Raw genomic sequence first — 12,832 nt, forward strand, 5'->3', positions numbered from 1 at the left:
CTGTACTGACATATGGGATCTAACCCAGAACTGAATCTTTGGCTCTGAATCAAATACATTAAACACTACAAGATATTGACTTCCCTTGTCTTAGGCGCATTGGTATCAATGAATTATAATGTCTTTGTACCACACAATAAATGTCAACAAATAATTTATTAAAATACATAAAATACAGATAAACAAATTAGATTAAACATCAAATAAATAAATAAATAAATAAATAAATAAATAAATAAATAAATAAATAAATAAATACTTCGAAAATGATGACATACATGAGTACACATCTATGGGTCTACAGTTATTTAAACTGTAAACTGTTTAACGTAACATATGCGTAGGCCTTTTGCCCTGTACTGAGCTTGGTTATAAAATAAAATAAAAAAACCCTAGTCATTATTATTTTATGACGATGCCGGAATCAGTTGGTCGGAATGGTGGTTTTCCTTGAATCGTTGACTTGTCTACAGTGGTCACCTGAAGAAATGTAGCCTAAAGCCCGGTTGATGGTGATGGCCCGGATATAGAAGCCATGCATCACCCCACACAGTCTCTTCCTGTCATCGAATGACTTATTTTGCCACGTCAGAGGGAAGTGAACCTGGAAGAAGAAGATGAAGTAGTAGAAGAAGAAGAAGAAGAAGAAGAAGAAGAAGAAGAAGAAGAAGAAGAAGAAGAAGAAGAAGAAGAAGAAGAAGAAGAAGAAGAAGAAGAAGAAGAAGAAGAAGAAGAAGAAGAAGAAGAAGAAGAAGAAGAAGAAGAAGAAGACAAACAGAGGTGGTCATAAAGAGGCATTCAGTCGTGGGAACCCATGGGAAATGTTTTTTTTCAATGTATTGGTGGCTCAGTAATCACAATAAAAAGAAAGAATATAGACGATACCTCTCGGGATGTGTCCACGGGTATGTTGTCCAGGGAGCAGTGCTGTAAAAACCAGAGGAACAGATCAGAAAGAAATTCAAAATGTTTTGAGAATCTACCTGAGAACCAAGAAGACCCACCTCACGCAACCCCTTGATCTCCCCAATCATCGGTTCGAGTATGGCTTTCTCCTTGGGGTTCCATTGGTGGTTTATGTCGAGGTAGGACTGCAGAACCTTGGCATAGTGGTCCAGGTCTGTCGCAATGTTGCCCAGACATTTATTCTGTGGAGACAGACCAATGAGACGACCCCCCATCAGATGACCCACGAGAAGACTCCTTCCACATGAGCAAACGAGTGAAAAGATTGAAGGTCCGATATAGTAGTTTTTAGATGTATTGTTTTACCTTGTTGAAAGGAGTAGGTATATCCGTTGGTGTGAGGCAACGTGAACCCTGCCAGAAAAAGGTTTACAGTCAAAAAATGTTTTAACGTAGGCCTACAACGTATGATGTAGCCTACGTCCTGGCACTTAAACATTTAATTAGCACTGTGTAGCATCTTATATAGCTATCTTGGTTGCATACGGGGAATGGATTAACCTAATTTTGAGTTCTTGCCACTTGGTTCTATGAACATCATTAGGCTACTCTACTGACAGTGATAGGCCTAGGCCCTATATTGTTTTTCTTTATTCTGACAAATGTTCTTATGCAAGTCGCTTTTGATAAATGTGTCTGCTAAATGCCCTAAATGTAAATGGTACTGTAACCCCACAGTGATGGTTTTGAAGCGTGTGTTTGGAGAGAGGGCCCCTCCCCACACGCACTCTTCCAAATCATAACTTTTTCCTTAAGTACATGAGCTGGGAATATAAACACTCGTATACCTGTTCATGAGAGGGCGCGCAAACGGACGCCGTGTCCGTGCTGGTGGTCACCTCCACCTCCCGCTCAGGGCACCGAATACTGCTGAACAGAACCTCCTGCAGGGAACGAGCGACGAGACTTAGTCAACTATTCCTAAACGTTTAGCATCGATATGACTGGTCTCTCAGTGGTGCCCACGGTACCCACATCGGCCAGGAGCGTTCTGATGTGCTGCAGGAGTTCCAACGAGTGGGACTTGCAGAGAGAGGTGTTCGCGGGCATTCTGCAGCACGGAACCGGCCCGCCAGCGGACAGGCGCAAACACGCGGTCAACAGCAGCACCCAGCTGACGATGTCTGATGGGTGGGGGAGATGGATGGTAAACAAAGACAAACAATACAAATCATTAAACATTCAAACAATTCTTAAGGCTAATCATTCACAGTGAATGCACAAAACGGACACGCCATGGTAGGCTATAGAAGCTTTTACAACCACTTCAATTGCAAGAGCATAACCAAACCGTGGACGGTCAATTCTAAAGAAAGTAACGACTAATAATAAGTATTGATAAGCAGCAATAGGAGCGTCTGCATAGTGGTAGGTCAATTATGCTTTGGTTTTCTTACACGAAGTTAATTTTGCCATCACGTTGAATAGAAGAGATCGCTGTGTGTAAAACAGTTGGTATCATGATGGGCCATCTTATAGTTTTTATAGACACTGTCCGGGAATTCCAGTTTTTGGCCATCCTATAGCCGCGTCACGAAGGTTATTTCCTCATGTGCATATCGGGGGCGGCCAGAGAAGAGTAGTAAGAGATCCAAGGGCCGGAACGTACGGTAGGCGGGACCACCTTGTGGACCAATCGCTTAAGTTATCATATATAGCTTACTTTTTTAACAAAAAAAGGCTAGATAGCGTTTTGTGTAACGTTAGGCCCTAGATTTACTTTGACCGTTTTGTGTATCCCCATGTGGTATTTTTGTGTAGGTTCAATGCATTTTGCATTTTTATTGTAGGCATGTGGGAATAAATAAAAGGGTGCACTGCTTCCCATCCCAGGGGGAAGAGGCAACAAGGTGTTGATTCATGTGTATTCATGAATTGTAACTTTAACACTGATTTGGTTTTGCTCATTGGGCTGACTAGTAAACTAATCAGAAATGTGAAACAGTGCCCTAATCATGTACTGATACAAAGACCATTGAGGAAATCCCCCAAGATGGATGATAATTAAGCGTTCTTCTTTCTCTGCAATGACCATTCATTGAGATGATACTCCTAAACCAACACAGGGCTGTCCCCAAAGGAATCTCACTTTTCAAGTCAACACTGAGATGCACTTGGACAGGAGTTTCCACTGGAAGCTATTTGAATATTGAGTTTTTTTAATATGAGCAATGCATAGAAGAAGAGAGTTACAGGCAGAAAAAGGAAGAGAGAAACGATCAGTAAAAACATTGTGGCCAATACAGTGAGAGAGGCAGCGGTGAGTCATTGTGAAGAATGTCTCACTGTACCACACACACTTATGGCTGATGGTCTTGATCATCAACAGAGAGCTGATCCTTGTTTGAACAAGGGTCAGTGTTGTCGAACGCACGCACAACATATTTCACCACAGAGCACGCCGTATATGAAACAAAGTTTTATTCTTTATTTTACATAACTGTACATAAACATTTCTTTCCTCAAATAAAGATTCTGAATACAATATAATGAAAATGATATTAACACGCTTATTCATTTAAAATGACTTGTGTCAGAAAATCAACATTCACAAAATGTTGAAGAGCAATTAGAGTGAACATATTACCAAAAGCTACGACTCAAGCATCTTTTCTTACCACTCTTTTAGCACCTTCAAATATTTTTTTTTCAGTTGAAAACTACCATTTGTGCAGAATAAAAAGAGGTTGACTTTGAAATACTTTAAAATTACCGTCCAACTTATAATGGTCTGAAGACATTAGTTTTTCATAGTTTTTATACAATGTTTATTTTTTCTCTCATAACTTTCTACTTAATGTTTTACTATTCGTTTTATTTTTTTCCCCACATTTTTTTGTTGCAATCGACAGTTATAATTTAGTGGCGAATGTAGAAAGTTAAAAAGAAACTTAGCAAAGCAAGGCCGTTCACTGCACAGAAAGCTTGGCATGGTGTCCATGACAACACACAATCCGTCTCCCTCTGTCTCCCAGGAAGCAGGAAGTGCTCCTTTGCCCTAAGCGGTGGGATAAACCACAGAAGCAGACGACAGGGGGGTGGGCGTTCCTCTGTGCTGTGTGGCCACATTCAGTGGGGTGAAGGGAACGGCAGACATTGGGGAGACGGAGGGAGGAAGGGAGGGAGAGGGGGAGGGATGGAGGGAGGGAGGGAGGGAGAGAGAGAGTGAGGGAGAGGGAGAGGGATGGGGGAGGGCAGCGGGAGCTGTAACCGTCGGATGAGGAGACACAGGTTCTGATGGACGGACAGGGAGAGATGACGGTGCGGAACATGTGTGGTTTGTACAAGGGTTGAGGCAGGTGCCTGCGTCTGGCTCGGGGTCCGCGGTCCGAGGGCAGGGGCCTGGGTCTGGCTCGGGGCCCGCCGCCCGAGAGCGGGGAGGGGGGTCTTTTTTTATTTGGAAGGTGTCTTCTCCGCCATGTGTTTCTGTTGGCTCTCGGCATGCCTGGAAAACAGCGGAACACAAAATAAACATTAAACCTCAAGTTAAGTGAAGTTAAGTTAAAGTTAGGTTAAACCTCAGCCACACGGATTCAGACACCGTGAGGCGTCGCGATGTAAACAATGTGGTTTGGTGTACGTCGTGCTCGGTAAGCTCTGGCGTCACCTGGTCAGGTCCTCGATGTCCACCAACATGGCGTCTTGCTCCATGTGCAGTTCGTCCCGAATCAGCAGCAGCTGCACCAGCTCTTCATTCAGACCTTACAGAGAGAGAAAGACACACAGGTCAACACATGTACACACACTCCGCTCCAACATGCAGACCCTGTTGGAGCGTTGACACTCTGCACAGAAAATAAAGAAAAACACGCTTGAAACACGCAAGGAGGGTTTTAATTATATCTGATATTAATCTCTTTATTAAGAAATGCGTGGCTGGAACATGGAACAGTAAACCAAGAAATTAAAGAAAACAAACAGGACAACATTAATAAACTGCACCAATGACAAATCCCTATTCCTCAGATGTTTTTTAGTTTCATTAAAGTGATTAGAAAAGTCTGAGTTGATTACAATTAGGGCATTTAGCAGACGCTTTTATCCAAAGCGACTTACATCGGTTAATACACACATTGACACACCGACGGCAGGGTCAACCATGCAAGGCGACAGCCAGCTCGCCAGGAGCAGTTAGGGTTAAGTGTCTTGCTCAGGGACACATCAACACTCAGCTAGGAGGAGCTGGGGATCGAAGTAGCAACATTTCGGTTACAAGACAACTGCTCTACCTCCTGAGCTAAGCCGTAACCTTAAAATATACATTTCATTAGTTATAAAAATGGAATGTATATTTGTCCAGGGAGTTTCCAGGCATTTTTAAAGACAAACTAATCGCTAGAGAGAAACCGACTTAGAATATCGATACTTATTCGGATGCGAGGAAAGTCAGTGTATGAAAATGGTGAAACTATGTGTGTGTGTGTGTGTGTGTGTGTGTGTGTGTGTGTTTGTGTGTGTGTGGGTAGATAGAAGCATTATGTTGTGTATGTGTGTTTGTGTGTGTGTGTGTGCGTGTATGTCTGTGTGTGTGTGTGTGTGTGGTACACACTCTCTATCTGGGAGTGCAGGTCGTTGACGATGACCTGCAGCTGGCCCAGGGTCATGTCTCTCAGGTCGGTGGGCTTCAGGCTCCTCTTCATTAGACACTCGCTGATGTGTGGCATGTGAGGAAGCTGCGGGGAAACACACAGGAAGCGAACAAGGGCATAGTTAGAGGGGTCAGAGTGGGTCTCCACAGACAACGCCTGGCTGCCAGTGACTAGCTGCATCCACCCACTGAGGGAGGTAACTCTGGACTACAAGAAAGAGGGAGAACGATTTACTCTCAGTAAGGTCTCTCATCTTCTCTCCCTCTCACTTGCCCTCTCTATCTCCCTCTCCCCCCTCTCTCTCTCTCTCTCTCTCTCTCTCTCTCTCTCTCTCTCTCTCTCTCTCTCTCTCTCTCTCAGTTGTCCTCACTCTGCAACTCACACACACACACACACACACACACACACACACACACACACACACACACACACACACACACACACACACACACACACACACACACACACACACACACACACACACACACAAACACACCAACTACATACATGTATGCCTCGCTTGTTGACCATCCTGGTTCTCAACGCTAGCAGGGTTATGGAACTGAAGGTCACTTCAGTTCACTTGCCACTAGGTAAATAAGACCATTCCCAGCAATTCTGCAATGTCAACAGCAGGGGGCAGTATTGTCTAAAGAAGTGTTACCTTTGTTTCAAATAACACCCAATGATTAGGCATTCAATCAAAAATATGAGTTCAATATGTGTTGACACAGATCCCACAAACACATTTAGGGATAACATTTAGGCCTGTAGATGGGCCGTAAAGAGTGCACATTTGTTCACTTTTTTTAATAAGTTCCTTTGATTCAGACGTCTCGTGAAGTTGTGGAATGTCAGCACCACCCCCTCCCCATGCGCTCCCCTCTCTCAACCTCAAACAGTCATAGAAAGCGGACTTTCTCTCTCGCCGTTTCTGTGTGTGTGTGTGTGTGTGTGTGTGTGTGTGTGTGTGTATGTAGTGGGGCACTTCCGTACTGGCACTTTACTCTCTCTTTCACTTTCAGATCATCAGAGGCTCTCAGTATTTGACGACACGGCATGCATCAAATGTTAGTGCATTATGGCATAGTTCAGAGAGAAAGAGAGAGAGAGAGAGAGTGACATTTGATGAGTGTTTCCCAGGCGCCTTCACCCCCCCACTGCAGAAGACTGCGGTTGTGACTGCAGAAGTTCTGCAGAATGAGGAAGAATACGATAGTATTCTCTCTCTCTCTCTCCCTCTCTCTCTCTCTCTCTCTCTCTCAGCTGTCTAGCCATGATTTCTGAACTAAAGACGGTCATACAGCTACGGCCACAGTACACACAGAGGGAGAGCAGAATGAGGAAGAGTACTTGACTCGTGAGTGTTCTCTCTCATCTTCTCTCTCTCAGTTCTCTTTGCTTTCGACCACCCACCCCCACACACACACACACACACACACACACACACACACACACACACACACACACACACACACACACACACACACACACACACACACACACACACACACACACACACACACACACACACACACACACACACACACAGACCCACAGACACACACACATACACAGACACTCACACACACACACACACCATACATGTATGCCTCGATTTCGACACTAAAGAGGGTCACACTGGCTCATGAGTATGCCTGTAGCCACAGTAAACAATGAGGGATGGGGAATCCAGGTTGCCAGTTGAAATCCCCACTCTGTGCTGCTGAATGTCCTCTAGTCCAGGTCAGCGCTGTGCTTTCAAAGACATCTACGGCCAGGGTTAGGGTTAGGGCTCCTTAATGCAGCCTTGCTCTGGACCCTGTGTGATGCAGATGTCTTCTGAGCACTGCTGCATCTCAAACACCATGCTCACTGCTCAGTGCTCTCTGGCATGAATTATAGACAGGCCCTGAATAAGTAAAGCCCCCCCCCTCCTCCGCCGTTAGCCTATGTGGGCGCATTTGGGTTGTGTTTATGTGTGTGTCTCTGTGTGTGTGTCTGTATGCTGTGTGCGTGTGTGTGTCTAAGCTGTGGTAAAGGTGCACTGGAACGTATGTAAAATGATTAAATATGAATCAACAGGGTCTTCTGTCCTCGTTTAAACCGAGGGGGTTTGAGCAGTGGGGGAGTGGTCCACACTGTCCACACACACAGCCTCAGTCCCTTCGAGCTGTCAGGGACCCCCTTATACATTAGTAGGTCAAACCTTAGCAGATCTTTTCATCCAGGTCTTTTAGATAAAATCGCTGTAGCTCTCTGAAGAAGGGAAGGACTTGGAGATTCACTAGTTCACTAGTGCGCTAGTATGCTAGTTTGGTAGTTCGCTAGTTTGCTCTTTCACTGTTTAGCGACCACTCTGGGTCTACTGACCAGGTCTGCCACGGGGGACTTCTTGCGGTTCTGCTTCTCCACCTCCACCTGCATCTTGGCCATGGGCTTGGCCATGGCCAGGGCAAGCTTGGCCTCCGCCTGCAGCTTTTTCTGCCGACCCACAAAGTCCATGTCATCCAGGGACTCCGAGTCCTCCTCGGTGGTGTCACGGTCTGAGTAGGACGAGCTCTGCTTGGACTAGAGAGAGAGAGAGAGAGAGAGAGAGAGAGAGGGAGAGGGAGAGGGGGGAGGGAAAGAGATAGAGAGAGAGAGAGAGAGAGAGAGAGAGGGAGAGGGAGAGGGGGGAGGGAAAGAGATAGAGAGAGAGAGAGAGAGAGAGAGAGAGAGAGAGAGAGAGAGAGAGAGAGAGAGAGAGAGAGAGAGAGAGAGAGAGAGAGAGGGAGACGGGGGGAGAGAGAGGGGGGAGGGAAAGAGAGAGAGAGAGAGAGAGAGAGAGAGAGAGAGAGAGAGAGAGAGAGAGAGAGAGAGAGAGAGAGAGAGAGAGAGAGAGGGAGACGGGGGGAGAGAGAGGGGGGAGGGAAAGAGAGAGAGAGAGAGAGAGAGAGAGAGAGAGAGAGAGAGAGAGAGGGAGACGGGGGGAGAGAGAGGGGGAGGGAAAGAGAGAGAGAGAAAACGAGAGAGAGAGCGAGAGAGAGAGAGAGAGTGAGAGAGAGAGAGAGAGAGAGGGAGGGAGAGAGAGAGTCTTATGTTTGTCAAATAAGAGTGTTTCATCATTCATGATAATAAAGTAAACCTTACTGTAATGGTTTGAATAGAGAGTCAGAGACAGAGAGAGAGAGAGAGAGGGGTGGGGGGCTTTACCATGGGGGACAGAGGCGTGTCCAGGCTGGTCTCTGTCTTGCTGTCATCCGCATCGCTGTCCTTGTCGCTCCCGCTGTCGTTGACAAAACAGATCTGGAGGTTCATCCCACTCTGCAGCCTGCAACACACCGGAACACATCCATGACACAAACATGACAGAAACATCACATACATGACGGCACAGCAAACAGCTCTAAGTATCTTTTCTTGGTATTAAGGAGGAGAACATGATGAAACTTTTTAGCAAAAAAAAAATCTGTAAGTCCATTCCTGCCACATAACAATATTCAGAAAATTACCTTTCATTCTCTTTATTGTGACCCTACAACTCACTAATTACTCAAAATGGTTCCCGGGGAAAAAACCTGAAACCATGTTTTTTGGTTTCACCCACTGTGCCCTTTCAAGCTTAATATGAATTGCCCTTAATAACGTCACCAATGGTGTTATGCAGACCATTTTCCTCGAACAACCCTAAGTCACACCTTTTTGAAACACAACACATAGGCCTCAGTGTATAAGGCAGTCACTACCCTGTCCTCAGACCCACCTGAAGCTTATTAAAGATCTGGGCGGTCAGAGACAGAAGGGGCCAGCGATGCTGATCCCGTCTCGCTTCGCCTCCATAACGATTATCGTCGGTCCCTCTAGTGTGCGAGGAAGACTTGCAGGGCCTAATATTAAGGGATTCCTCAAATTATCTCTTTCGGTTTCATTGCTCAGTAAACCACGGTGAAAGTAACGCTTTATAATATCAACCACGGAGACTACAGCACCCGCTGGTCACAGGCTCACCAGTGCAAGAACCAAGGTAGAATACACTCCCAATTAACAAGGAGAAAAGTCTGAGAATTCTGTGGAGGATTTCAAGGGACCATGAGACATTAGTATCCCGTATTACGGTTCTAGGCGTGTGCGGTTACATGGTGTGACACCGTGGGGGATAAATAACTTGATAAGCAGGACATGTTTTCACTGTGTGGCAGCAAGAAAACCTTATGCTGTGATTCATTTGACAGAAACACCACTTTGAATGTCGCTCACAATAAATAATGCTCCGAGCAAAACCACTCTTAATTCTCACCTGTGACTAATCATCATCGTCATGCTGACATCGTACACTTCAGCAGAGCCGAAAGAGAAACAATGCACTCCCGGGTTCCTCAAGGACATCAGCCACCTAAGGTGACTTAAGATAACCCACCAATGGCCTCCTTCTCTAACTATCTCCCCTGTAGCTGTCGATATGGATCCGTCAGGGTGGGAGGGCTGATCCCATCTGCTTGGGGACTGCTCGGTATGGATCCCGCCCTACCGTTGATCAATAACGAGCTTATTCCATACACTAATTCATATTCAAGGCTTTTATTTTGCAATAGCTCACTTGTTTTTATAGATATCAACACCAAACCCCTTCTGATGTGTTTATGAACTCACTGTGGATTTCCCACAACCCTTTGTTTTAAAGAAAAACCTTTTAATTTTCTTTAAAAGGCATACGTAATCATTGTGTATAGTTAGGCTATTTCATATTTAAGGCTTTTTTTTAATGGCTCACTTGTTTTTAGAGATATCAACACCAAACCACTTCTGATGAGTTCATAAACACATCAGAGTTGGTTTGGTGTTGATATCTATAAAAACAAGTGAGCTATTAAAAAAAAGACTTCAATATGGATGCAATATATGCAATATATATACTTTTTTTTTAATTAAAAGGTTTTTCTTTAAAACAAAGGGTTGTGGGAACTCCACAATGAGTTCATGAACACATCAGAAGTGTTTTGGTGTTGATATCTATAAAAACAAGTGAGCTATTTGTTACGTATTTTAAGCACATAAGCTGCCCCCACATAGCCACTAGGAAGCAGGATCGAACACACAAGCTGCATTACCCTCACATAGCCACTAGGAAGCAGGATCGAACACATAAGCTGCAATAACTACTCCAGCCACAGATAGCAGCACCTTTAGATAGGTGAGGAGTGCGGAGCCAATACACACCGGCCACACCCACTTCACATAGGCCATGCCCACTTGATAGAAACAAGCGCGGAGTTCAGATTAGTCCAGAACTGACAGGTAGCCCCGCCGAGAGGCCCGGGTGTAAGCCCGGGACTCGAAGTAGTGCACGATATTACTCTCATACGTGTTGGATACAATTCCCTCCCTTTTGTTTCATAGTTACCATACCGAAATAGGCCTACTTTAACAAATACAGTGAGTTAAAAGCGAATAAGGATTGGACTACCTTCTTCTTCAAAAAACGCAACATATTAAAAAGAAAGCCTTAAATAAGGATGCAATACATGCACTCAGAGCCTGCGCTGGCCGTTTTGGCGCCCTAGGCGACTCGAAGGGGGGGGGGGGGTCAGTGCCCTGCATGCACTGATTACTTGTTTTCTTTTTTTTAAAAACAATTAAAAGGTTTTTCTTTAAAACAAAGGGTAGTGGGAACTACAAAACGAGTTCATAAAAACATCAGAAGTGGTTTGATGTTGATAGGATGAATTTCCAGTGAGTTATTAAGAATTGAAAAAAAAAGACGTTGCACTTTTTCGACGGTCCCTAAGCACTCCACTGCCGTATGGCATTAGGAAGTATATTCGGCGCGGTTTCTCTGATCTTCGCCTGACTCGCTGATTATGGTGAGTTGATGAAGCCAGTGAAACGTCAGTCTTAGTTTCTTTGCAAAATAATACCATCCTGGAGATAATTGGTGCGGTTTTCGTCACACTATTACAGTTACAACCCCGGTCGAATAGAAAACCAATTTCACCGCGCCTTTGTGGCCATGATGTCGGCGCATCTGTCTGCCTCACACAAATACCCGGCGCATTTACTGACGCAAATTACGTTTAGAAATGTTCAGCGTAGTGTCCGAATTCTCGTTTGTTCGCTCCCTATATAGTGCACTATATCATGAACATTATATAGGGAATAGTAAGTGAGTGAATAGGGAACGATTTCGAACACAGCTTTTGACTTTGTGTCTTCGCGTTTTTTTCTGTTACTTTTTCTGTTTTATTTTTTCTCACGTCGCTCCTCCCCTGAAGACCTCTGGCGCCCACCAGGGGAGGCGCGCCTCACAGTTTGAAAACCAATGCTATACAGTAATCAGAAACAGAAGCCATCGATTTCATGGCGTGGATCCGGGGAGGTTCAGATGAAACCTGGCAAAGGTTTATTTAACGATAGTGACATTTGAGACTTTAAATACCTACACTGCAACACTAAACATTTTAGAAAACCTGGATGCTAACCTCCTGATATGTGATCAGTCCTTAAAAGGTACCAAATGTTGAAATGTTACAGGCAATTACTCAATAGCGGCGCGTTCCTCAAACCAGATCAGAAGGGACAAGAATGAAAAAACGAAAGAACTCTGAGCAACGTGCACGTGGGTTGCAGGGCCCTCTTACGAAATCAACAACCCTGAATACCATGCTTTATTAACCAACCACTGTGGGAGTGCATGGTCACATGGGTCTCCTGGTGTGTTTATGGGGGTTCCAAGGTGGGAGAGAAGGGGGTGGTGGGTGGGGCTCACTCTTACCGTGAGGACAGACTGGGTTTGCCGCTCTTGCTGCAGCTGGTGTAGATGCCCGGGCCATCGTCGAAGAAGCTGCCCAGGGCCAGCTTCTGTCGGATGGACTCCCTCTCATTCTTTTGGGCCTGAAGGACACAACAGATGGAAGACAAGTTCAGGACTAAGGATTTCATATCGCTTTCACTTGAAACACGTATCGAGGGAGATATTCCAAGACAGTTAAACACCACACACACAGGTAGCACACACACACACACACACACACACACACACACACACACACACACACACACACACACACACACACACACACACACACACACACACACACACACACACACACACACACACACACACACACACACACACAAAGAGACACACAGACACACAGAGGCGCTGCATCCCATTAGGCATACCAGGAAATTGACTGGGGCCCCGGGCCACTACTAGGGGGCCCCCTAGAGCCCAAAAAAAAAATAATAATAATAAAAAAAAAAAAATTGCTCCATACCCCCCCCGTCAACAATCGCTC

At 45.1% G+C, this 12,832-nt stretch overlaps 2 protein-coding genes across 5 annotated transcripts in view; both read right to left on the reverse strand.

The window, feature by feature from the left end:
- Positions 1–245: 245 nt before the first annotated feature.
- il12a (interleukin 12a) lies at positions 246–2,429 on the reverse strand. Its single transcript, XM_030381100.1, has 7 exons — positions 2,364–2,429; positions 1,942–2,090; positions 1,755–1,850; positions 1,273–1,320; positions 1,005–1,148; positions 886–927; positions 246–604 (listed from the first exon to the last, which is right to left on the reverse strand). Exons 1-7 carry the CDS (start codon positions 2,380–2,382, stop codon positions 425–427), a joined length of 678 nt encoding a protein of 225 aa, XP_030236960.1. The 5' UTR covers positions 2,383–2,429; the 3' UTR covers positions 246–424.
- Positions 2,430–3,107: 678 nt separating this feature from the next.
- The window catches only part of LOC115561229 (schwannomin-interacting protein 1), a 185,426-nt gene continuing 175,701 nt past the window's right edge, over positions 3,108–12,832 (reverse strand). For 2 of the 4 annotated variants that reach the window (XM_030381099.1, XM_030381096.1), the window contains 6 exons: positions 12,307–12,425; positions 8,751–8,868; positions 7,929–8,126; positions 5,516–5,639; positions 4,574–4,667; positions 3,108–4,411 (listed from right to left, as the gene is read on the reverse strand). In XM_030381099.1, the coding sequence (XP_030236959.1) occupies positions 4,360–4,411; positions 4,574–4,667; positions 5,516–5,639; positions 7,929–8,126; positions 8,751–8,868; positions 12,307–12,425 (705 nt within the window). In that variant the 3' untranslated portion in view covers positions 3,108–4,359. The remainder of the gene's footprint in view (positions 4,412–4,573; positions 4,668–5,515; positions 5,640–7,928; positions 8,127–8,750; positions 8,869–12,306; positions 12,426–12,832) is intronic. The other 2 variants (XM_030381098.1, XM_030381097.1) reach the window with 1 other exon arrangement.

This window comes from Gadus morhua, chromosome 16 (assembly GCF_902167405.1).
Source record: "Gadus morhua chromosome 16, gadMor3.0, whole genome shotgun sequence".
Lineage (NCBI taxonomy): Eukaryota > Metazoa > Chordata > Actinopteri > Gadiformes > Gadidae > Gadus > Gadus morhua.